General features: G+C 33.9%; 1 protein-coding gene and 1 pseudogene across 7 annotated transcripts in view; both read left to right on the top strand.

The window, feature by feature from the left end:
- The window catches only part of Cep83 (centrosomal protein 83), a 118,256-nt gene that overhangs the window by 66,215 nt on the left and 25,639 nt on the right, over positions 1-26,402 (top strand). For 6 of the 7 annotated variants that reach the window (XM_078053004.1, XM_078053001.1, XM_078053005.1 and 3 more), the window contains 5 exons: positions 1,496-1,747; positions 3,739-3,870; positions 15,113-15,227; positions 16,614-16,758; positions 16,872-17,021. In XM_078053004.1, coding sequence (XP_077909130.1) covers positions 1,496-1,747; positions 3,739-3,870; positions 15,113-15,227; positions 16,614-16,758; positions 16,872-17,021 — 794 coding nt within the window. The remainder of the gene's footprint in view (positions 1-1,495; positions 1,748-3,738; positions 3,871-15,112; positions 15,228-16,613; positions 16,759-16,871; positions 17,022-26,402) is intronic. The other variant, XM_078053006.1, reaches the window with a different exon arrangement.
- LOC120888738 (U6 spliceosomal RNA) lies at positions 8,097-8,196 on the top strand (annotated as a pseudogene).

The raw sequence follows: 26,402 nt of genomic DNA on the forward strand, positions 1-26,402 counted from the left end.
TTTTGAGGGGTTAGCTCTGAATGCTACAGATACTAGGTAAAATTTTATTTTCTGGGAAAACCAAATAAAACATCTGCTACTGCATATAGCTCTACCTTTATTTTCCCTCAACATCTTTTAATTCAGCATGTCCCAAATCAAACTTGCAGTCACTATAAGGTAAAACTAAAAAGGATCTTAAGAGTTGTCTGTAGTTGTCTTAAGAGTTGTCATTTTGCAGATGAAGATCCAGTCCTTGGGATGGAGATCTCTTACTTCTTAGACACATTGATAACTCTGTAAGCAACCAATTAGTTGTCTCGGACCATTTTTGCCTAGATCCTAGAGTATTCCTTTAGGGTCCTTTTGGCTTAGAGTGAGCCTTCACAGTTCATCCTGGCTACAAATAGCCTCTGGTCTTGTTTTGTTTTGTTTTGGTGGTGCTGAGGATTGAACCCATGGCCTTGTGCATGCAAGGCAAGCACTTTGTCAACTGAGCTAAATCCCTGGTCCTCTAGACTTGTTTAGAGCAGCAGATTACATTTTTTTTTTTTTAAACAGCTGAGTTCTCTGCTCATGTTGAATCATATAAGGCAACCCAGTATATGAAAAGAAACTAAAAAGAGTAGTTGATAGGGCTGGGGTTGTAGCTCAGTAGTAGAGTACTTGCCTACCATGTATAGGATCTAGGTTAGATCCTCAGTGCTGCAAAAACAAACAAAACCCCTGATGGTTAACAACAGAGATTTGATGGTGATTGAGATGTAGATAGTTGGAGAGATCACGAAATGGAAAGAATGTGTTCTATCCTGATCACTTGGTCCTTGATCTCCAGAGATGAGGAGGCTCTAAAATGTCAGACATTAGGAAGCCACTTAAAATCCACTGACTTGTAGACCCAAGGGGTCTAGCAATTGTTGAGTGACAAGATCACTATTATGTCTGCTCTACAAGTTCTTATGTGACTTTAATTCATATCCTGGAGTAACAGAATTAAGAAGTAAGCCATCATTACAACTAGGATTTAAATAAACTCTCAACTATTATTTTAAAACATTCATTGATCACATTTGTATTTATTTATACAGAAAGCAGCTTTTGTGTGAATTAATTGTACTAATATTAACATAACCTAAGAATTACTGTCTTGAACCTTAGGAATAGTCAGTGCACAAACCCCTATCATGTGACTTTTAAAACACTTGACATGTTTTCAATAATTATAAAGTGGTATTATTTATAATTTTGAATTTTAGTCAGCAACTGATTAAGCCCTGTACTAGCATCCTGGGAGGAAAGAGGAAAAATAGGACAAAGTCCTTGCCCTTAAATTTGAGTCATGCTGAGTACAGAATGAAGAACGTGACATTTTAGGTTTTTTTTCTTTTAACTTCATTTCTCCACCTGAGTTTCACATTGTGCAGTTTTTAATTTTAATTTACTGCCTTATAAAGCATGTTCATGACTAAAAATTCAATAATTTAAGCTTGTATGCTTTCTTTCAAATTATTATTAGATTGCAAGACTGGAGAAAGATAAAGAAGAACTACATAACCAGCTGTTTAGCGTTGATCTTACAAGAGACACCAAACGAATGGAGCAACTTGTACGAGAAAAAGTCCATTTGTCTCAGAAATTAAAAGGTTTAGAGGCTGAAGTAGCAGAATTAAGGGCTGAAAAAGAGAATTCTGGTGCTCAGATAGAAAATGTCCAAAGAATACAGGTGCGACAGTTGGCTGAGATGCAGGCTACAGTTAGGTCTCTGGAGGTAAGGTTTTAATTGCTTCCCGGTAGAGTATGGCATAGTTTTTAAAAGTGCAGTTGACAAGCCTTTGAGTTTTAGAGCATAAATGTGTGCTCACCAGTCTAATGCTGACGCATTTGTGGAATCCCAAGAGTATGTGTTCTTTCTGTAAAGAATAAAGCTATTGATTCATAAGCAATAGCTGTGCTGCCACATTTACAAAGGGATATTTATTCTTGGGGAGTCTTAACACCTATTTGAAATGACATAACTCTTATAATGCCACAGTGCAAATGTGCAAAGTCTCCCCAAATTTATTCAACTTTCTCAAGGCTAAAATCGTCTCAAACCAGAAAGAAAAATTTCTTTTGAGTTTATAAATTCCTTACCCTGGAATTTGAAATCTTAAGATCATAATTCTTATTCGAGCAGAATACCATACTTGCATATCTTAAGACAGCTCTGGCCAGAGTAATAAAATTTAACTTGTCTACTAATATATATAAGTCTTTACTAAATTATTTCTTAGTTCATTAGAGAAAGAAGTGTTGGCAGTCAGTTGGTACTTTTGGAGGTATTACCTTATGAAAACTCTTGGTTTCCATCATATTCAGACACTCTTACTTCTCCTAGTATTAGATGCCGGAAGTGTAGCAAAGATATAATTTAACATTTTGATATAACGTGTACAGTCCCAGTGTTCCTCCCCTTTGGAATAGTTGTGAAATGATTTGGGTTGGAGGGAAATTATCAGATAACTGGTTTGCAGTTAAAAATCCAATATCTAAATCGAAAATGGTGATTCCCCTGACCCCACCCTCTCCCCTTAACAGCCAGCAAGCTGTTACAAGGAGTATATTGTTATATTTAGAAGTCACTTTTGGTTTTTGGATAAAGCCTCTGTCAGTATTTGCTGGTCTCCTGAATTAAGGCTATCAGTATTATTGAACTTAGACATGAGGCAGTTCAGCGTGAAATTATTTATGTTGCCATTCTTCTTCTTTAACATATTTACACAGTGACAGAATTAAGTAGGACAATTGCATTTGAATGTAGTAGATTGTCCCAGTATGAATCTTTTCATCGAGGTCATCAATGAAATGAGTATTTTCAGAGCAAGTTGAATGATGACAAAAGATGGATTCTTTGGTGACATTTTCAGAAGAACCTGTGTTTAATTTTATTTGTCAGGTGAAATGAAAATGAGCACATGATAAACATTTCTTACTTCAGCTTTCTTGGCTGTCATTGTAACCAGAAAGTATCATTTTGTATTTGAAGAAAACTTTTTTTCTGAATTATTTGTTGACCACAATCTTTATCATATTTAGCACACCTTTGAAATGAGATGTTTTAAGACCAACGCTTATCCTTTAAATACCAAATATTTTTATTTTTTGAACAGAAATAATTTTAAAACCTTTTAGTTTTCCTTCCCTAATAAGAGAGAACTTTAAGTATTTAACAAGAAGAATTTTGACAACTTATAAACTTTAAGAATTATGTGATGAGGTCAAGAACTTTTTTGCTCATGCCTCAAAAGTTTCAGATTAGCTGAGGATTTTACTACTTGTCCCTTCTTCTCTTAAAAAAATAAAAACTGTTGATTTTGAATTTTGAATTTTCACATCTTACTGCTGTCAGTGAGCTTTTTCTTCTACATTTTAATATGCTTTTTTCATAACCACTTTAGTCTTGAACCCCCGCCCCCAAATGTTTGTAAATTATGTCAGCTTTCAGAGTAAATGGGTATCAAATGAATGCCATAAGTACTTTCTCTCCTGAAGGAAGTTTATACCTTTTTATACTTTATATTTTTGTTGCTTATTTCCTGAAGCAAAACCTTTTATTTCACTTCTACCAATTTGAGAAAACTCTTGTTACTTTGGAACATGTTACAGTTGAGGTTTTGAACAATTTTTTGTATGATTATACATGAATTATAAATAATGATTATTTCATTTTGATATGCTAAACATTGTGGACAATTTTAAAATATTTTGTTTTAATTAAAGGCTGAAAAACAGTCAGCTAAGCTACAGGCTGAACGTTTGGAAAAAGAGCTACAATCAAGCAATGAACAAAATACTTTTTTAACCAGTAAATTGCATAAAGCTGACCGAGAAATAAATACATTGACCAGTAAGGTAAGTTGTCTTTTGTTTTTGTTTCACTCTTTAGAATGCCTGAGACTATATAATGATTTAGGGTTTCCTTGTTTGTTTGTTTGCTTTTTCCTATATGGGGGTTGAACTTAGGGTCCCATGCATGCCAGGCAAATGTTCTACCACTGAGCTTTATCCTCCCATCCCTTATTTTTTTTATTTTTTATTTTTTTTTAAATTTTGAGACAAGGTCTTGCTAAGTTGCTCATGGTGGTCTTGAATTTGTGATTCTCCTTCTTCAACCTCTCAGTTTTAACTGGGCTTACAGTGTGTACCACTGAGCCTGCTAGAAATTTTGTTTGTTCTCTGTATTTCAATGTATTAAATAATGTCAATAATGTATGTAAATAATGTTTTTTCTCTATATTTTAATCTTTTTTCATCATACCATTGACCGAAGATGTAAGTCATCTTATGCTTCTATTTCATTAAGCTTTTTGCTGCACAATTACAAAGAAATTTTGTGTTTAGATGTTTATATGTTGAAACGATTTTTATCCTGTCATTCTACCTTCATACAGAATCTGACCAGTTCTTAAACCTCTACTGTGATTACTCTAGTCCAAACCATGAATTGCCCTATGCTCAGTTTTTATGCTAGCTTCCTAATTGCTCTCTTGCTACCCATGCAGATCTCTGTGTGATCTGGCTCCTGCACTCTTTCCACAGCCATTAGCATCCATTTTCTTCCCTGTTTACTTTACTTCTGCCTCACTGGCCTTCACGCTGTTCTTTGAAGATGCTCACTTCTACTCAGAGCCCTCATGCTTATGTGCCTGACATGGTCTTACCTCACATATCTACATACATACTACTTCTTCTTTTTCAGAAGTCACTTGAGAATCTTTTCTCATATTTACTTTGTAAAACAAATGTATCTCCCCCCCCCCACTTATTCTCTCATCTCCCTAACTTGCTTTATTTTTTATTCATAGTTCTTAATACCATATTTACTGTTTTTAAAATCTCTTCTACTACTTTCTCTCTGAAACTTGAGTATTTTTCTTTAAAATGGAGTACCTACCATAAAAAAGTTGTGGCAAAAATTAAATGAAATATTATGAATAAAACAATTAGCCTAAGATCTAGCAAATAGTCTCTGAATTATTAATGGTTATTATTAACTGTTGGTGTATTTCTAAGAACTTGGAAATAAGATTGGTTTCTCAGTCAGTGAAATCATTGTATTTTCTGTAAGGACAGAGTTACATAAAATCACCTTAAAAAACAAGATAGCTTTATCAACTAAAAGGCACGCCATGTAGCTTGATAAACATGTATAAATTTAAAGGAATAATGTTTTCATTATAAATTGGCCAACGAATCTCTTGAGTAGATCCAAGGGAAGTGTATGTTACTGAAATAAAGAGTTTTAGTCAGCTGATTTTAAGTATTCTGGTCCCATTGAAAAGATTAAGAAGAATTAACAGTCTGTTTTAACCTGCGGCCATGAAATAGTCCATTCATCTCAATCTTTTTGTTCTTATCACCAAGCATCCTTTTGGCTGTTATTTGACTTCCCATATTATTTTGTCTACTGAGAATGTCCTAGTTCTTCAGACTTGAGTATTCTAGTTCTATTATCCTTTCTTATAAACTGGCATTCTCATTTTATATATTACTCTTTATGTGCTTTATTTATGTAAGTGTAACTTAAGCAGTTTTGGGGTTTCTTTGTTTTGTTTTTTAAAAATGTGCTGACAGATTTTGATTTCTGTGCCTGAAGGGCTAAAATTGTAATTTTAGATGGATTGGATGCCACCCTTGGGAGATAATCTACACAGTTTTTCCCATGATAAACATATATACTTCTTCACTTGCAGATTATGTGTCTAATGACTGACTCTTCTACTTTTTGGTGAATTTCTGTACAGTTTACAAAGTAGTTTTATAGCCAGTATTTCATTTAAATTATTAGATTATAGCTGACACTACAAAAAACAAGTGAAAATTGTGCAATTAAGATTTTAACTTGTCTAAATATTTTAATTTCAAGTATAGTCTTCTAGATTATAGTTTGAAATTTACCATCATTTTGGAGCAGATAATAAAGTTCAGTGGAAAAGTTCATGGGCTTTGAATCAAATGAAATGTGATTTTGAATCCTGACTCATGTACTTTATATACTAACTTTCCAATTTGCTTAATTTTTTAAAAAAACATTTATTTTTTTAGTTTTTTAGGTGGACACTAAATCTTTATTTTATTTTTATGTGGTGCTGAAGATCGATCCCAGTGCTTCATGAATGTTAAATGAACACTCTACCACTGAGCCACAACCCCAGCCCCTCCAGTTTGCTTAACTTTTAAATGGGATAATAACTATTTCTTACTGGATTATTGTGAAAAATTCAATACAATAAATAGTACATAGTGATAAACATGTTACTATCAATTATTGTGTATTTGTGATATCCTTAAATAAGAAAATACTGTGAAGAATATAGAATTCTGAGCCCATGGGCTAGTTCTGTTCCTCTATCAATAACTTTGTAACTTTAGGCAAGTTACTTGGTATCATTTGGGATCCAATTTTCTCATAGGTGAAATGAAGCATTATTTCTGCTGATCCTTAAGAATCCTTCTAGCCTATTGTGATTGTGTAGATCCTACTAGAAAATAAATTTGATTTCTTTCTGGTTAACTATAAGTGGACTTCATACATTCAGCAGATATATCCTGAATGCCTACAATAATAGAGTACATACAAAAATAGGGGTAACACACAGAGAAGTAAATTTAGATTATGTGGATTTGTCTCAAGTTTTCTTTCAATTTCTGTATAAGTTATTTTCAATTTTGTAAAATAATATTGAGTATCCAGTATTTGCTACATATCATTCTGGACCTAAGGAGCCAGACTGGACTGCTGGAATCACCAGAACTATATGTGTAGCAACAGGATGTTAGATATGCTGGACTTCTACTGTAGCTTCTAACTCTTTTGGATCACAAAAAGAGTAAAATTGCAGCACATTTTACCTGAGCTTGCTGGCTCACCTGTGTGCTGACCCTGGTTGTCTTCTCTTTTCTGTATATATACCCTCCTCTATTGCTCTTTCATTATAGAGTTAAGAGCATAGATGATTGCTCCTTCTTTGTTGAAGGAAGAACAGCAGTTTTAGTATAGTTTTATTTATTTTGCTGTGCTTGTTTATTAACACATATTGCTAAGAGTTGCCTGTCTTTAAAAGTACATTTGCATTATTTTGCATATAAATGGAGTTTTAAATACATCCTTCAAATTTAGACAAAGCAAGTTTCCTTTGAAATTTTATGTAAAAACGATTCCATGGAAGAATAAATTTTAAAATAATATTTCAAACATGACTATCACAGTTTTCTTTGCAACTTGAAATTTTCATCAACATTTTGCACTTGTAGCAAATGGTTGTTTGCAATGCTAAAGAACACCTGGGGTGTGTTTGTCAAAGTTATTCAAATTTGTAAATGTTAGGTTTTAAAACAGAATTATATCAGTGTCTTAGATTAAAAGGTGTTAACATACATGGCCTGAAAATGATGACCTTAAAGATATTTCACATTCAGTGAAGTAAATGCATCTAGTTATCTCATTAGGTTTTTGATCTTGGAACTTCAATAAGAATGTTTTAAGGGAACCATCCTATCTATGGTCGTGCTTATTAGCCAAGTTAACTCATACCTATTGCTTGACATCCTGTCCAATATTCTTTCAGTTTCAATAAGTTTAGTTGAGAATGTTTTCTTATTTCAGCAAATCTCAGGGTGAAATGAATAAGAAATAGGTGTTTATTTCATAATTCTTCATGAAGTTACCATGAAATGAATTAATGCTCTATGAAATAAGATGGCTCTAATTTTCCACCTCATATTAAAGGTAGCTTTAATGTGGTTTATAATGAACTGCTGTGTCATTCTTAACCTTTTACAGTTAGTATATAATAGCAACTTATAATCATATTTGTCACAGTGATTGTATATTCATGGTAATTGTATTTTTTTAAAATTTTAAGCATTTATAACTTAAATTGTCCATGAAAATTATAATATAGTAAGACCCAATCACAGTGTCTTTAAATATTAAAATAAATATAATTAACTGCTTTCATGTAGTTATGAGACTTGCTTTTAATAGAAAAGAGCTTCAAATCTGAGATTTAAAAATGTAAAACTGATATCAGCATAGGTAGCCATTTTACCTTCACTTAAAAGTGGTCAATGTATGTGCTCACTTATCCGTGCATGTACTAAAATTGGAATGCTGCAGAGATTATCATGGCCCCTGCACAAGGAGGACACACAAATTCTAAAGTGTTCCATATTTTAAAGATGTAACAATGAACTTAGAAAATACAGGAAGTGAAAGATATTTCAATATAGAGATTCTGAAAAAGAACCAAACAAATTTTGAAAATTAAAGAATTGATAACTTCAGTGGAAAGCATTATCAATAGATTAAATGGCTTTGAAAACAGATTTTCAGGCCTTAGAGACAAATATATTATCTTGAAAATAAAGAAAGATGTTGCTGGGCATGGTGGGTCATGCCTGTAGTTCCGGTAGCTCGGGAGGTTGAGACAGGAGGATCAAGAGTTAAAAACCAGATTTAGCAACTTAGTGAGGTGCTGAACTCAGTGAGACTTGTCTCTAAATAAAATATATAAAAGGGCTGGGGATGTGGCTCAGTGGTTGTGTGCCTCTGCGTTCAATCCCCCTTACTAAAAAAAGAGAAAAAAAGAAAGAAAAAGTTAAGAGACTATGACCAGAATATTCAAGAAATCTGGAGTAATGTTCAGAGACCAAATCTAAGAATCATTGGTGTAGACAAAGACACTGAAGTGCAAACTAAAGGAATGTAAAACGTATTCAGTGAAATAATATCGGAGAAATTTCCAGACCTTAGTAATGAGATGGAAATTCAAATATAAGAGACATTTAGGACCCCAAATAAGCAAGACCAAAAAAGATCCTAAGAAGCATTATAATTAAAATTCCTGTTATAGAATAAGAATTTTTAAAGCCACAAGAGAAAATCAGCAGGTCACATTTATTAGTAAGCCAAATAGGATTTCAGTCAATTTCTCAGCCCAGATCCTAAAAGCCAGGACAACTTGGAATAGTATATACGAAGTCATAAAAGAAAACAGGTGTCAATAAAGATTACCATATCCAGCAAAACTGTCCTTCAGAATCGAAGTGAAATAAAAACCTTCCAAGACAAGCAGAATCCAAAAGAACTTAGAATCACTAAAGCTTCACTATAAAACAAACTCAATGAACTATTTGATGAAGAATAAATGAGGAATAAAAACGAGAGTGAGCACAGGGATGAATCTCATTAGAATAGTCAAGGGAGAATCAAGTCTGAATTAAGCATTAAAAATAAAATGGCAGGAAATAAAAATCTTCTCTGTAATAACACTGAATGTAAATGGTCTAAATTCTCCTATCAAAAGACATACCTTGGCAAAATGGATTAAAAAAAGAAGACCCAACAATATATTGTTTACAAGAGATTCAACTTAACATGCAAAGACATCCATTGGCAGAAGGGAAAGGATGAAAAAGATTATACCATGAAATTGGAGACCAAAAGCCAACTGAATTAGCTACTCTTCATATCAGACAAAGTAGATTTTAAGCCAGTATTAATCATAAGAGACAAAAGAAGGGCAATGTATGCTGTTTAATGGAATCATCCAACAATAAGATAAAATGGTTGTAAATATTTGGGCCCCAAACATCAGCGGACCTACGTACATAAAACAAACTCTTCTCGATATAAAGAATCAAATAGACTGCAATACAGTAATGCTGGGTGATTTTACTACACTTCTCTTACCATTAGTTAGATCATCCATACAAAAACTAAGACTCTTCAGAATTAAAAAATACCGTTATTCAAATAGACCAAACAGACATCTATAGAATATTTCACCCACTTCTCAGCAGCATGTGGAACTTTCTCTAAAATAGATCATATTTAATAAATACAAAAAAAGAGATAATGCCTTGATTTCTATCAGATTATAATAGAATGAAATTAGAAATCAGTAAGAAAAAAACATCATTTTAATACCAGAAGATTACATAATATACTTTAAAAAAACGTTTTTAGTTGTAGACGGACACAATAACTTTTAAAAATTTATTTATTTTTATGTGATGCTAAGGATCGAACCCAGTGCCTCATACATGCTAGGCAAGTGTTCTACTGTTGAGCTACAACCTTAGCCCACAGGATAAAATTTTGAATGAATAATGGATCATAGAAAGAAATCGGGTGAAATAAAAAAATTCTTAGAAACAAATTGTTATGGGGCTGGCATCTTCCGAGAAACTGAGGCAATTCAAAGACTCTCTTTTAAGCCCAGATTTCTTGTAACCATGTTAGATTTCAGACATGTCACTCATAGTAACAGGAATGAATTTATTGAAGGGATAGGAAAAGGGAAAGGGTATACTCTCAAGGGAGAGAATGGGTCCTCTCAGAAAGGAGAGGGACAATGTATCTTTCCTGCACTCTGGTTTTATTGGAGATCCCAAAGATTCCTGCCCAGGTCCACATCTTGACTTTTTACTGATAACAGGGTGATATCAGACTTCAGAGTCCCCACTGCCATGGGAACTCTGTCACCTTGGCCCATGCTGACTGATTCTAATTGGAATCTTAATCATTTTTACAGGTTTTATGGTTAGGAAGAATTATCCTTATCTTTTGGGATCTGGTCTGTGAAAAGGATTACAAACATCTTTCCCTTCAAAGTAACTTGGGTTTCTCTTATCAGCATTATTTCCTGCCTGCATGTCCTTGCAGATTACAGGTAGTTTGCTGAGGAACCTGACCTGTCCTGTCTGCTTAGGCCAGGCACGCTGAGATACATTGCTTTTAAGCAAAGAAAGTTTGTGGGGGTCCGCATAGTGGGCCCATTTTATAGAATTATTCTCTTAACCTTGTGTTCCCAACAGCCTCATCTGTCTATTCTCTAACAAAATGAGAATAGAGATGCAATGTATCAAAATCTCTGGGACAGTAGGTAAGAAGTTTTAAGTGGAAAATTTATAGTCTTTAGTTTCTACATTTAAAAAATAGATTTTATTCTCTATTTATTGCTGAGTAATATTCCATTGTGTGTGTATGTGTATATATATATATACATATATATGTATATATATGTATATATATATATATACACACACACCACATTTTCTTTATCCATTCATCTACTGAATGGCATCCAGGTTGGTTCCACAGTTTAGCTATTGTGAATTGTGCTGCTATAAACATTGATGTGTCTGTGTCCCTGTATTACGTTGTTTTAAAGTCATTTGGGTATAGACTGGGGAGAGGGATAGCTGAGTCAAATGGTGGTTCCATTCCCAGCTTTCCAAGGAACTGCCATACTGCTTACCATACTGGCTTCCACAATTTGCAGTCCTACCAGCAAGGTATGAGTATGTTTCTTCCCTCACATCCTCACCAACATTTATTATTGTTTTTGTTCTTAATAGCTGCCATTCTGGCTGGAGTGAGATGAAATCTTAAAGAGTAGTTTTGATTTGCATTTCTCTAATTGCTAGGGATGTTGAACATTTTTTCATATGTTTGTTGATTGATTGTATATCATTTTCTGAGAGGTGTCTGTTAAATGGATGGAGTTGGAGAATATAATGCTTAGTGAAGTTAGCCAGTCTCCCAAAACCAAATGCCAAATGTTTTCTCTGATGTAAGGAGGCTGATTCATAATGGAATTGGGAGGGGGGAGTATGGGAGGATTATACGAACTCTAGATAGGGAAAAGGGTTGAAAGGGGAAGGGGGCATGGGGGTAAAAAAGATGATTGAATGAGATGGATATCATTACATGTATGAAGACACGAATGGTGTGAATACTTTGTATACAACAGAGATATGAAAAATTGTGCTCAATATGTGTAATAGGAATGTGTAATGCATTCTGCTGTCATATATAACAAAGTAGAAAAAAATAGAACCAGAAAAAAACCAGAACCATTTAATAATCTGATGTTATACCCAAGGCCTTAGAACAATAAACTATTTCCAAAGAACAATAAACTATTTCCAAAATCAATAGAAGAGAAGAAATAAGATCAAAGTTGAAATTATTGAAATTGATGTAACCAAGAGTTGGTTCTTCAAAAAGATAAACAAAATTGATAGATAAACCCTTAGCCAAACTAACCAAAAGAGAGAAGACCCAAATCAGAAAAATTACAGTTGAAATAGGAGATATTACCACATTTCTGAAAGAAATCCAGAGGGTCATTAGTTTATTTTGAAAATGTATACTCCAGTAAGCTGAAAAATCAAGACATTGAAAAATTACCAGATACATATGATCTACCCAAAATTAATCATGATGATTATAGAAAATTTTGCAACTACTATAAAATGTCGGCTCAACTCTCACATATTGGTGCAGGCACTGACTTCCTGAACAAGACCCCTAAAGTACGAGAAGTAAATTGAGAATCAAAAGTGGGCCAGTATCAAATTAAAAAGCTTCTGTACCACAGAGGAAATGAGCCCACAGAATGGGAGATCTTTGCCAGCTGCTCCTCCATCAAGGGATTAATGTCCAGAATATATAAAGAATTTTAAAAACTTAATACCACAAAACCAAATAATCCAGTTAGTAATGGACAAAATAAACAGATATTTCTCAAAGAAATAAAATGGCCAACAAACACATGAAAACTATTCAACATCACTAGTAATCAGAGAAATGCAAATCAAACCTACACCAAGATTTTATCTCCAGTCAAAATTGCAATCATCAAGAATACAAATTATAATAAATACTGGTGAAGATGTGGGGAGAATAGGTACATTCATGAACATTGTTGTATAAATTCATACAACCACTCCAGAAAGCAGTGTGGAGATGCCTCAAAAAATAGGAATAGAACCCCTATATGACCCATCTATCCCATTCATCAGTATATATCCAAAGAACTAAAATCAGCATGCTATAGAGAGATAGGTACATCATTTGTTTATAGCAGTGTATCTCAGAATAGTCAAGTTAAGGAACCACCCAGGTGTCCATCAACACATGCTGGTAAATGAGTGGAAATGGAGAATATGCTAAATAAAATGAGATTCAGAAATTTCATCATCAAATGTTTTCTCTCATGCAGAAGCTAGACCAAAATAAGGTGGGGAGGTGGGTGGAAGTGAGGAATCTTATGAAAATAGGAGAGAGTTCACTGGAGCAGAGGAAGGGGATTGAAGGGAAGTGGGGAGGGAAAGAAGATGAAAGGAATTGTAGAATGAAATTGTCCAAATTATGCTATGCATATGTGTGAATATACCATAGTTTTATGTGTGTCTATAAAACACTAATTTAAAAAAACTGAATTAATGGAAGGAATGCCAGTAGAGAAAGGGAACAGGGGGATGGATGGAGGAGGGGAGAAAAAATGGGAAGTACTGGAAACCTAAGTGAAGCAAAGTATATTCCACATTTGTATTATGTATAGCTATAATACACTAATAAAAATGCATACAAGATAATTTGAAAGGCTCTATTATTGTGATTAGTGGTATGAAGACAGTATGATACTTGGTTTTTATTTATTTTCTTCAGATATGGATTTTGTGTGAAACCTATCCCTTTCAGTATTTTCAGGACCTTTCATAGATGGAATTCCTTCCAATAAAGACACTTCTGTTTCTTATCCTTTTCTTTTTGGCTCTAGAGCCTCTTCCAGATTTGTATCTAATTCCCAACTTTTTATTGTAGGGTTTTATTGGATTCATAAGTAAATTGTCCTTGACCTTCCTTTTCTTACCATCTCACATTTTATATATTTGACTTTTATATATTTGTAGTTTTCTACTTTGATCTCACAGTTTACTTATTAGTATAATAATATTGGTTTATCTAAATTTTATATCTGTGTTAAATTCTAACACCACTATTCCTAATTTTAGAAATGCCTTAAAAGGTAGAGGCTACAGAAACTGTTAATAGTGCAGATGATTTGAAAGAGAAAGATTATTGTTGTACTCCCGCTTCTAAAATAGTGCCTGACAGACACTATATTCAGTAAAGATTTGTTGAATGAATGAATGAATGAATGAATGAATATTTGTGAAGATTAATTATTTAGAAAGTGTCAACAATTATTCATATTGAGCTGAGGCTTTAAAATATTTAGATTTGGGGAGTCTGGAGCTCTAGCCCCTGGGGATAAAATAAAGATAGAACACTTGCCTAGCACACATGAGGCCCTGGGTTTTATACCCAGTACCACAAATAAGAAATAACTAAAAAAAAGAAAATTTTGATAATATAGGATTATAGTAGATTTGTATGATTTATACTGGTTTCTGCCCACTATTTAGTCACTGAATTCAAATGTTTTTTCGCCCCTTTTATCAGTTTCTTGCCACTTGTTTACGTTCAGTTTTTTAATCCAAGACATTTGCCATTCTAAAACAAAGTTACTTATGCTGCTTTCAGTAGCCAACAGAATAAACAGTCCTTTTGTATGACATATGAAGTTTATTCCCTGTCACTCACAAAAAACCTGCCTCCCTCTTCTCTATATGTCACATCTTGTTTTTAGAGTAGATTACTTGGTGTCATACCTATTTCACAGTTTATATTTTATTCCTTCCACCTGGAAGGCCTTATTTCTCCTTAATGTTTTTTTTTAATATTCAGTTTTTAGTTGTAGTTGGACACAATACCTTTATTTTATTTATATGTGATGCTGTGGATCGAACCCAGGGCCTTGCACGTGCTAGGTGAATGCTCCACCACTGAGCCACAACCCCAGCCCCCCCTTAATGCTTTTTTAAAAAACCATTTTTTTAGTAGTAGTTTTATTTACATGCAGTGCTGAGAATGGAACCCAGTGCCTCACATGCTTAAGCAAGCGTTCTACCATTGAGCCACAACCCCAGTCGTCCAATACTTTTTAAAAGGAAGTTTGATGTATGTGGTTAAACTTTTTAAGGCACATGTCCTGATTTATGTCCAGGTGACCCCACCCAGATACTTTTAAAGAAATGCTCACTTTCAGTAGGAAAAACAGTGTTCTTGTCTCCTCATTACAAATAGTATTCAAGTATGGAATACCTTTCTTCCTGGATGGTACTTGCACTCTATAATCTGCTGCCAATTTTTTTTTTTCATTTACACTTGCTTTTTGGTGAGTACTAAATGGGAATAAAATGACCAATAATAACTTCAATTTCTAATTATCAACAGGTAAAAGAACTTAAACATTCAAACAAACTAGAAATAACAGACATCAAACTGGAGGCAGCAAGAGCTAAAAGTGAGCTAGAAAGAGAAAAGAATAAGATTCAAAGTGAATTGGACGGTAATATATGATTCCCCATGCTTTTTACTAGTTTTTCAGACATGAACTCAAATTGTTAATATAGATAAACCTTAATGATTATTTCCAGATTCTCAGATTAATTGGATTTCAACCTTTAAAAGATATGGAATGTTATTGCAAGTATGTTGACTGCTCATTCTTTGACCTGACTTAAAAAAAAATTGATCATGTGTTGGTATAAGTTATTTGATTAATGTATAAACTAAATAAAACTTTGAAAATGGGATTCTATCTTTTAAAATTATATCTTTATAATTTTAAATCTATTTTGTCATATTATTTTCCGAGGGCATTATAAGTCTAAGACCATAAGGAAGAAAGTTCTAATCCTGGATTTTTTATTTTTTATTTTTTTAAACACTAGGTCAGTTATTGAAGCCTAGTTCAGTGTAGTCTTGTTCTTATGGTCCATTCTAATATTCACATGACTCATCAGGATTTCTCAGAATTTGTATGGCTTCTAATTCTGTTTCTTTTTCTTTTTTAGTTGTAAAATGGACACAACACCTTTATTTATTTATTTTTATGTGGTGCTGAGAATTGAACCCAGTGCCTCACACGTGCTAGGCAAGCACTCTACCATTGAGTTACAACCCCAGCCATTGCTTCTAATCTTAGATTTTTTTCAAATAAGCTGCCCTTGGGGTGTAACTGTGCTTGAGTTGGTCTGTAATTTCAGATGGAGGTTAGATTGAATGCCTATTTTCATTATTAGTTTCTATATAATTTTGACTTATGATTTTCCTCATTTAAACTAAATTTTCTTAGAAATTTAGATTTGAGGATTCTGGTTTTACTTTAAATTAGATAGGAATTTGCTTTAGTTATTCCATGTATAAATATTGTCTGTTCATCAAGAGGAAGATTTGAAATTCATTGGACAAACTTGAAACTTTCCTTGTTTTTTATATTTCTGCTAGACTCTAGCAATTTTGCTGTAATCTTAGGTTTGAAGGACTTTGTGACTTTTATTTGCTCTGTTTTCAGCCATTTTGTTATGATGCTGTCTTAGGGTTAGTTTACAGAAGTCCTTCAGAGGTGAAGTAACCAAGTGTCTCTGTATATCACACAGGTTGATGATATTTCTAGGTTTAAAAATTCAAGTGAATAAATGTTTATTTACCCTTTTGAAAGTTTTTTTTTGTATGTATGCATGTGTTAAGAAGTAATGGCAGAGAATAAACTCTGAGTTTTAGTCTGTTTCATTCTTATTTTTAGAAAGTTTATCAGTGGCTTAAGGATCTTTGAGAATGTATATCCAGAGAGACTTTCTAATTCTTTTACTCACTTATGAAGGCTATTAATTGTGATTTTTCATCATCGCAATATTAACTATAGTATATTTTTCTCTTTGAAAAATAATAGGATTACAGTCAGACAATGAAATCCTCAAATCAGCTGTTGAATACCACAAAGTGCTATTAGTAGAAAAGGATCGTGAATTAATACGTAAAGTACAAGCTGCCAAGGAAGAAGGTTATCAAAAACTCGTAGTATTACAAGGTGAAAAGTAAGTGCTTAATTACCTTAGTTTGTATTAAATCTTCTTGCACATGGAAACATTTTACTGTAGCATCATCTTTATTGTAGTTCTTGTAACATAATTATCATCTGTTGTTTTAGGCTAGAACTTGAGAACAGATTAGCAGATTTGGAGAAAATGAAATTGGAACATGACGTCTGGAGGCAATCTGAAAAGGATCAGTGTGAAGAGAAATTGCGGGCATCACAGATGGCAGAAGAATCGGCCAGAAGGGAACTTCAGAGTATCAGGTTATGTATACATGTATATTTTTAATTTTTAATTTTGAAATAGTTTCAGAGATAACAAAATGAGGTAAAAATGGCCCAGAGATTTCCCATGCACACCTCACCTTGATTCCCCAAGTATTAACATCTTATGTAACCATGATACAGGGGTCAAAACAAATTAACAGTATAATCCAGAAATCAAATTTTAGTATTATCAAAAATGTTGGCTTTATTTAAATTTTACCAGTTGTTTCTTTGTGTCTTTTATCTGGTTCAGAATCAATTCCATACATTGCCTTTATGTAATTTCCTTTAATCTGGAACACATTAACACTTTAGTAGAGTGCTTGTTAGTATTTTACAAAAAATTGTCTCTCAATTTGGGTTTGTAATACACCTTTAATTTTTTTTAGTGGTAGATGGACAGAATAACTTTATCTATCTATCTATCTATCTATCTATCTATCTATCTATCTATCTATTTATTTTTATGTGGTGCTGAGGATTGAACTCAGTGCCTCACATGTGTGAGGCAAGCACTCTACTACTGAGCTATACCCCCAACCCCTTGTAATACATTGTTTATGAATAAATTCAGGTTATGTATTTTAAATCAAAATTGCACCAAAGTCATGTATCCTCAGTGCACGTATAAGGAAGTTTTTGATTTATCTTCTTTACTGATTATGTTCACCTTGACCATGTAGTTATCATAGTGTCTGTCAGATTTTTCTTCGATATAATTAGTGTTTTTCCCCTCTGTAATATATAATCATAAGATTTCTCATATAATTTTTTGAGACTATTTAAATATTCTCATTGTACTTTCTCATCAAACATTATTTTATTAATTTTAGCATCCTAACATTACTTTAATATCTGCTAAAGAAGTTACAAATATGAAGAGAGAAAATCTAGAATAAATTCCATGGTGTTGGGGTAGAATTGGAAATATCAATGTAAATTCATGATTATTAATATATATACATATAGAAAAATAAAGAAATGGATGTAATGTGACTTGGGCATACATAAATAAATCTCATCACTCAGTTCACTGAAAGGGCCTAGAAGCAAAGATTCTCTAGTACCAACAAACACTCTTATTAGATTAGCTGAGATTTCATTTTCCTATGCCAGCCTCCAATATAAAAATAGCCTTAGAGAAATGGCTAGTAATAGGGCTAGAAAAAAGAAAGTGAAAGGGAAACCTAGAATATCCTGTGATATCAGACAATAAGGAGAACCTCAAAAGTTGGGATTATATCAAAAGGACATAGAATTCAACTTGAAAAAAGTCTCCAATTGCCAATTATATAACCCATAGAGGAAAATAAGAATCTGTTAGTCCATACTAGTATAGATATAATATTTAGAGGAGAAGGGAGAAGCTCTTCCTTTCAAATTCCAACTAATAAATGTAGAAAGAATGATGAAAATAAATAGGAAAATCACAATTTAGCAGATATTAAAGTAATGTTTTCTTTATGGTATAATATATCGAGACCACAACTAGGATAAGACAAAATGAATAGCCCAGGATGTAAAATTTAAGGAGTCATTCACTTCCGTGTTCCAGTGTTACACTTATAGGATCCAGGTAACAAGGACTTATATTTTCCACTTGGACCTTCCAGTGTTTGGTGGGTTATTAAAAGCAGGATAAAAAAACTTGACACTTCTGCCTCCATTTTGCATTTATCTGTTTTGCTCTGTGTCACCTTGGATTCCAGGAGCAACATGTCTAATACATAAACATCTTGTATGAGTATAAACTATCCCTTGGGGCAATAGCAGCTTTCTTATCTATTATGAGCAGGGTCCCCTTTTCTGAGTCAGAGATAATGATTAACCACAGTTTGATGAAGACTGTTTGACTGTTCCTATAACTGGACCCCCTTGCCTTTATAATTGGAAGCTCATGTCAGTAACACCATAGACAGAGGTAAGGAAGTAGGTCTCCTTGTCTTCCTGGAATAGCTATAATGATTAAAGCTCCTTTCTTGCACTTGCCATTGCTCTTTCAGTGTGGTTTTTGGTGCAAGTGGCTGGATCTCATTTGCTGGTATTACTAGAGTCAAGCCTCTGGTACAGGATTCTGTTAACAGTCTCAGAGTGAGTATCTCAAATTTCATACTCTGAGCATTTCACTTGCCTTACTCTAGTCTTATTGCTGTAGTATATGATCAATTTTTATGAGTGTTACATAGCATATGGAAAGAAAGAGTACAGGAGGTTATATTACATGCTGACAGATAAGTTGAAAATGTCTTTAATATACCTAATAACAGGGCTGGGGTTGTGGCTTAGTAGTAGAGTGCTTACCTAGCACACGTGAGGCACTGGGTTTGATCTTCAGCACCACATAAAAATTAAATGAAGATATTGTGTCCACCTACAACTAAAAAATAAATATGTAAAAATATATATACCTAATAACCATACACTGCAGAGTATTAGTTTGTTTACCCTTGTGATCCCATGGCAAACTAGGACCTATAGCTTGCTGCCCCTGAGCAAACATTGTGAGAAAGTATCTTTCATTATATATTGCTAGGCTGGGAAAAGATCAAAATTCAAAATTTAAAGTACAGGTTCTACAAATTGCATATAGCTTTTACACTATTGTGCATTTGAAAAATTCTAAGTTCAAATCATTTTACTAACAGGAACCAACTGTTATTATTTCCCATTTGCTTGGTATAACTTTGTCCTCTGTTTCTAAATTTTCTGAATCATTTTGTTTTTTAAATATGTATTTTCTATATAGCATATAGTCTGGTCTTGCTTTGTGAGCCAAATGGGAGATTTTTTTTTATTTTAATGGGTGAGTTAAGACCATTCATATGCTGGGTTTTGATATCCCTTACACCCCCCTGCCTTTTTACTTATATAGTTGTTTTGAAATTTGGGCATTTTCTGTCTTCCATTTATGCTAAGGGGTGGTTCTGTATGACTTTATTTGTTTTCCTATCTTTTCTGAATTATTTTTGTAAAATAAATGGATAATAGAGCTAGAGCATCTGTCCTTATTTTTATTACCTTCCCTTTATCTTTTAATTCTAAAATCTTAATGACTTTGCTAATTATATAAATTAAAGTTAAATAACTGTCATGAGCTGTGTATGGACTGTGTTGTGCATAGTAGCCTCAAAAGGGGATAAGTCTGGAATTGGGAACTTCCCGTGACACCCACCACAGGGATTGACCACCTGATGCAAGTGAACTTCCCTCTCAAGCTCTACCAAAGATCCCACCCAGCACTTGAGTGTGACCTGAGAAGATGACAATCAACCTGCAAGACTCTGCCTTTGAAACCTTATTCCTGCCTTTCCTGTACCCCCTTAAATAAACCACCAGAGCCATATTTTCTTTGTTTAGTTACAGAGACCATATGGATTAGATCTATCAGAGGCTTCACATTTGTAAATATATTTCTGAATATTTGTGTTTTGTTATTCACTAACTATTTGAGACTTAAGTTTTAAGGTGGCTTCCATTCTCCCTGGCAGGAAGAACTCCCCAATGAGACGCTGGCCATTGTCCCTATTAAGTGATTTTTAAAAATCATACTTGTTAAGTTTTTGGTTATATTTTGAGGCAAATTTCTTGATCCACATTACTTAAGAAAAAACCACTTCAGGCAGTGGTGTATCAATTACTTATGTTGGGTTTAATGCGAATCATTGTTGGCTTCCATTCTAGAATCATAAATCTGTAATGTATTTGAGAGTTAATCTTGCCTACCCCTTCACTTTTAGGTAGGTATATTATTTAACTATTCAGGACAGATTGTTTTTAAATTTCCACCCTCCCCAAGAACCCCACTCTAATATTTTACCTCATCATAGTTGCACAATTTGGCCATTTAGAATCATTTCTGTTCTTCTGCTTTGCATTTCTGTTGCTATAGTGATATAATGTTCAGCATTTTGTCATTGCTTGAAAACAATAGTGGACTTTATTCTTTTGTTTTTTGGGCTTTTAAAAATGTAGCTGGGTGTGGTAGTGAACAACTATAATCCTAACCACTTGAGAAACTGACATAGGAGAATTGCAAGTTTGATGCCAACTGGAAAATTTAGGGAGACAGTTTAAAATAAACAAAGGCCTGGAGATATATAGCTAAGTGACAAAGTGCTTGCCTAACATGTTCGAGACCTTGGGTTCGATCCCCAGTATTGCCCCTTGGCCAAAATATATGTATATGTAAAACAGCTTTCATTCCTTAACTTTTCTTTAATATGGTATTTTCTGTTAGTCACTTTGATAATTTATCTTTGATTCCTCTTCATTTGCTACAGATCATTTATACATATAATATGTAAATGATCCCCAACATAAGGACATAGTAACCAATATAAAATCTAGCAGTAGTAATTTACAAGATTTGCCTGAGTTTAAAAATTAAAAAATTCTACAATCATGGTGTTTCTTCCATAGTAGTTCTGATTTGATTATTTATAAATCATTCATTAAAATAATCATAATAGCTGGGCATGGTGATGCACACCTGTAATCCCAGCAATTTGGAGGGGGATGCAGGAGGATTGCAGGTTTAAGGCTAGCCTCAGAAATTTAGCAAGACCTCATCTACTTAACAACACTCTGTCTAAAAATAAAAAGGACTGGGGGTGTGGCTCAGTGGAAAAGCACACCTGGGTTCAATTTCTAGTGCCAAAGTATTAATCATAATTGTATCACTTGGAGTCTGATTGGTCAGAGACTGTGAACCAAAGATCTTGCTAAGGAAATGAAAAGTATAAATAATATGAAGCAGGGGTATCCTTTTACTCACAATTAACAATATCTATGATAAGTAGATATTCTAAAGCAATGATTAACATATTAGTTATATACTAGTCTTTTGTTTACCTAAGTGGTTTCTTCACCATTAGCCTGTTATAACAACTTATTATAAAAATAATAAATTTATTTTTACAAAAATACTTTGTATTTCATAAGGATGCTTCACTGTACTTTTTTTCATTTTGTGAAGTTTGTAAATTTACCTATAAATTAACAATGCGAAAATTATAACAATTTAAATATTAACAAAGTATGAAATCAAATTTTGGTAATGGTATCTTTAATATGGTATTTTCTGTTAGTCACTTTGATAATTTATCTTTGATTCCTCTTCATTTGCTACAGATCATTTATACATATAATATGTAAATAATCCTACTCCAACTAATGTAAGCCAATAAAGGGACTTTATTGGCTGACATAGATTGTAGAAAGGACAGGAATTGTGCTGTTCTTTTGGACACTTGGATCTGGAACTCAAATGTGACCAGAGTGCCTTCTTCCCTTCTTCTTCCTTCTCCTCCTTTCTTCTATTTGTCTGTCTCTGATGTGTGCTTTTTTTCTTACTATTTCCTTTGTGAGGCTAAGACAGTATATTGAGACCAAAGAACACATTATTACTTGCTTTGTTAGCTTTGCTTCGTTGTGACCAAAATACCCGACAGAAACAACTTAGAGGATGGTAATTTTATTTTGGTTCATGGTTGTAGTCCATGGTCTAACAACACTGGATGTGAGGAAAAAGATCATGGCTGAAAGGCATAGTGGAGGAAAGCTCCTCAGTTCAGGCAGCTGGAAAGGGGAGATAACATCTAAGAGGCCTGGGAGAAGATAAACCTACTTGGACCTACTTCCTCTAACTAGGACCCACTTCCTCTAACTAGGACCCAGTTCCCAATAGTACATCCAGCTATCAGTGATACCTGATGGAGATTGGATCTTGAGGGCTCTGACCTAATCAGCAGTCTCCATCCCATTTGACACTTGTTGTATTGGGGACCATGCTTCCAATACAGGAGTCTTTTGGAGGGCATTCCAGACCTAAACCATAACACTTAATCAACTCAAGTAATCTATCACTGTGACAAAGGGAATCAGGCACCTTGGCTCAGCCAGATTATATGCCTGTTTTTTGGTGGTGGGGAGGAGGCAGTAGGTGATATGCAGTTTGATATCAGAAGTAGAGAGGAGGTGTTTAGGGGAAATAATAGCAATAATCATCCAAGGGAAAGAGAACTTAATCATTTAAGAAATCCTGTAGAAAATGCCTCTTAATTTACCTTTTGTATGGCTTAAAGCCAGCACACACTATTTCATTTGAGGCATTCTAATTTTTCTTAAGAATTTTTTAAACATTTTTATTTCATCAGTTTGAATTTTTTTTTCTGCCTATAGTGGATATTTATTTGCCCCCTTTCTTTAAAAAAATCATTTAATATGTTCTCCTATTTCTACACTATCTTGATGAGGATTTTGTTGTATGTCATTTAAATAGGGAGCAGGAGACTTACAGTTGGCCATCTAGACAAATTTTCTCCTAAAATTTGAACTATAAAATAAGTGATAGAAGTAGCTATGTGATAGCATATGAAGGACCAGGTGATTCTTGTTGCACATATGTGCCAGTGATTCCTATCCATTACAGTATTCTGCTTATGGTACTCTTGTTTTGTTTTGATTCAGTGGGTTCCTGTCCTGTTCTTCTAAGACAGTCTCTCTCTCTCTTTTTTTTTTTTTTTTTGTAAATAATAGCCAGTTTTCAGTGCTTACAAGCAGGAAACTTATTTTCAGAAGATTGTTAGAAGAAGGCAACTGCCATTCTTAAGAGACTTGATCTAGGAATCTGTGACAATAGATTATTATAAATATGACTTCTCTTCCTTGCCATATTGTGTTGTTTCCCCTTGATAATGGAGACTAGCATCAAATAAAGGCAAGAGGTTACACTAGAGACTTCACTGCTCAATAGGATATTGGGAGCTGCCCTGGATGCAGGCGCCTAGTTAAGCCTTGATGCACCAGGTTCTGAACAATTATTGTCCTCAGTCTGGCATGGTAGTGCCAGGTTGTAGTAACTTGGGTGTTACCCCAGCTCAGATAACAAGGCATGGCTCTAAGAGTAGGAGTCACCTGCTGGGGTTGAGATACTCTCACCTGTTCCTTTGTAATCTTACCCCTTTGTCTGTTTTTGGGATAGAATGTTCCATGGAACCTCCCCTTGTGTGTCCCCCATATAAGAATAAAGAATTCCAGTGGCTAGCTCTCTTTCCATGGACCCTTAAGGTTGGAGAGCTGTCTTGGATTTTGAAAAGGTACTTCTGTTTGTTTACGTGCTTTCTTTGTCGTTTTCTTAAGTTATTGGAATAGTCAGATTTTTGTGAACCCAGCATTAGGTCGTCAGCTAGGATAGATGGTGATAATAGGGTATCGCTAGGCACATATAATTATTTAAATTTAAGTTAATTAAAATTTTAAGAGATTAAAAATTAACTTCCTTAGTCATGCTAGCTACATTTAAAATGTACTATAGCAATACGTAGTTAGTATCATATTGAAAAGTGCAGATTATAGAACATTTCCACCATTGCAGAAAGCTTTATCAGACAGCATTGTTGGACTGTTAAGGGTAGGGATTCTATCTTTGTTATTTACCAATGAATCTATAACACTTAGAACTGGGCTCAGCATTCATAGGCTCTCATTAAATATCTGTTGAATGGTGAAAAAGCACTATCAGCTGCATGCCAGGATTATCACAGTTGACTATACTTTGAAGGAGCTTGAAATAGTTCCATCCTATTCCAAAGTTTCTAGGTAAAATCTCCCATAGTTTTATTCTCTTTTAATTTGGCCCTCCATTCTACCTCCTATTTCTTTTCCATAATTATTTTTAAAGTACAGTGTACATACCTTATCATTTCTTACTCCCCAAACTACTCATCCTTTATTTTCTGATTTCTTCCTACCACTTCCTCAGTAGAAGCTCTCCTTTAATAGCAGCCTCTGTTGTAGCCTTCAGAATCCTTATTGTGCTATCAAGAAATGTTTTGTGATTCAACTTTTTTTTTTTAATGAAACCTCACTGAATCTGATTTTCTCCTAATGGCATGTAACCCAGAATCCCTTTTAAGTAGAAATTATTTTTCTTTGTGCAACAAAGAACTACAAGGGACATCAGCATTTATAAACCTTACTCTTGCTTTCAGATGATTATTTGACTAACCATGGTTAAAATGTTTTTCTTTTGATATTTGTTGCTTCTAGGTTGTCCCTGTCTTTTTTCTTTGCCGTTTACTGATCTACTGGATATTCCTCAATAATCTCTGAGGTCTTTGCTATCTGTCTCAACTTTTCTCTATTTTTCTATCTTGCCATCTTTCTTAGTGTCTGCACTAAGAAAGATGTTTTGTTTTGTTGGGCTATTCAATCCTTAGACTTACAGTTTATCATAGCTTCATGCTAGCATTCTTTAAGTTTACTCTATTTTATGTTTGTTTATCTACTAGAACCATTTACTTCAAAGGCATAAATATCTTTCTCTTTCCCAGTTCATTCTCACTGAAGATACTGAAACAGGTAGTCCTCATGCTTTTTTTTTTTCCATTCACTTTATTAATCTGGCTCTCTTGCCTCCTTTTAGTTTAGAAACTGCAGCTCAATTGTGTTCCCATTTTTATATAAGCAAAGGTTATTAGATATGAATTCTTTCACCTTCTTGCTACCTTAGAATTTCAATATCTTTATCTCTTTTTATTCTCACTCCCCTTTCCATTATACTAAAAATATTCTTTCCGCTTTACTTCCAAGTGAGCCATTTCATTAATCCATTTCCATTGTTTTCTTTGAGATCTTGCTCTATCATTTACTCCTCTTCATCTTTATTTTATCTTTAATTTCTCCATTTGAAGACTGTTACTTTGCTTTCAAGGTCTGGTTATAATTGCATCTCTTTTAAACAGCCCTAACTGTTCCCTTACCTGAGTTTTATTTCTTGTTGATTGATCAGATATATCTAAATTCTTGACCTGGACTCAACAGTCTTCTGTCTTCTGTTTTCATCATGATTTTGTAGAAAATAACTCTTATAAACTCAGTAACCTTAAAGCACCTTGTTAATAACATTCAGGAATATTTAATAGAGGAAATGCCCCCAAAGTTTGAGAACAATAGCATAGCTAGAATTATGAAATAAGAAGGTTATTGGTACTGACAAAGGAACAAGAGGGGCTGGAGATGTGGCTCAATCGGTAGCGCGCTCGCCTGGCATGCGTGCGGCCCAGGTTCGATCCTCAGCACCACATACAAACAAAGATGTTGTGTCTGCCGAAAATTAAAAAATAAATATTAAAAAAATTCTCTCTCTCTCTCTCTCTCTCTCTCTCTCTCTCTCTCTCTCTCTCTCTCTCTCAAAAAAAGGAACAAGAGGAAGAGCAGGACTAACCATCTCTTTAGACTCATTGTTTTGGGTATTTATATGTAAATATATCAAAAGTAGTTGGTCATATTTTCAAGATTCTTTCATGTTCTATCTGTCTTACTAATTCAGGATTTGAGTTGATTCATTTAGTCTTTCAGCAGATATTGAAATCATAC

Source organism: Ictidomys tridecemlineatus, chromosome 6, assembly GCF_052094955.1.
Source record: "Ictidomys tridecemlineatus isolate mIctTri1 chromosome 6, mIctTri1.hap1, whole genome shotgun sequence".
In the NCBI taxonomy this organism is placed as follows: Eukaryota; Metazoa; Chordata; class Mammalia; order Rodentia; family Sciuridae; genus Ictidomys; species Ictidomys tridecemlineatus.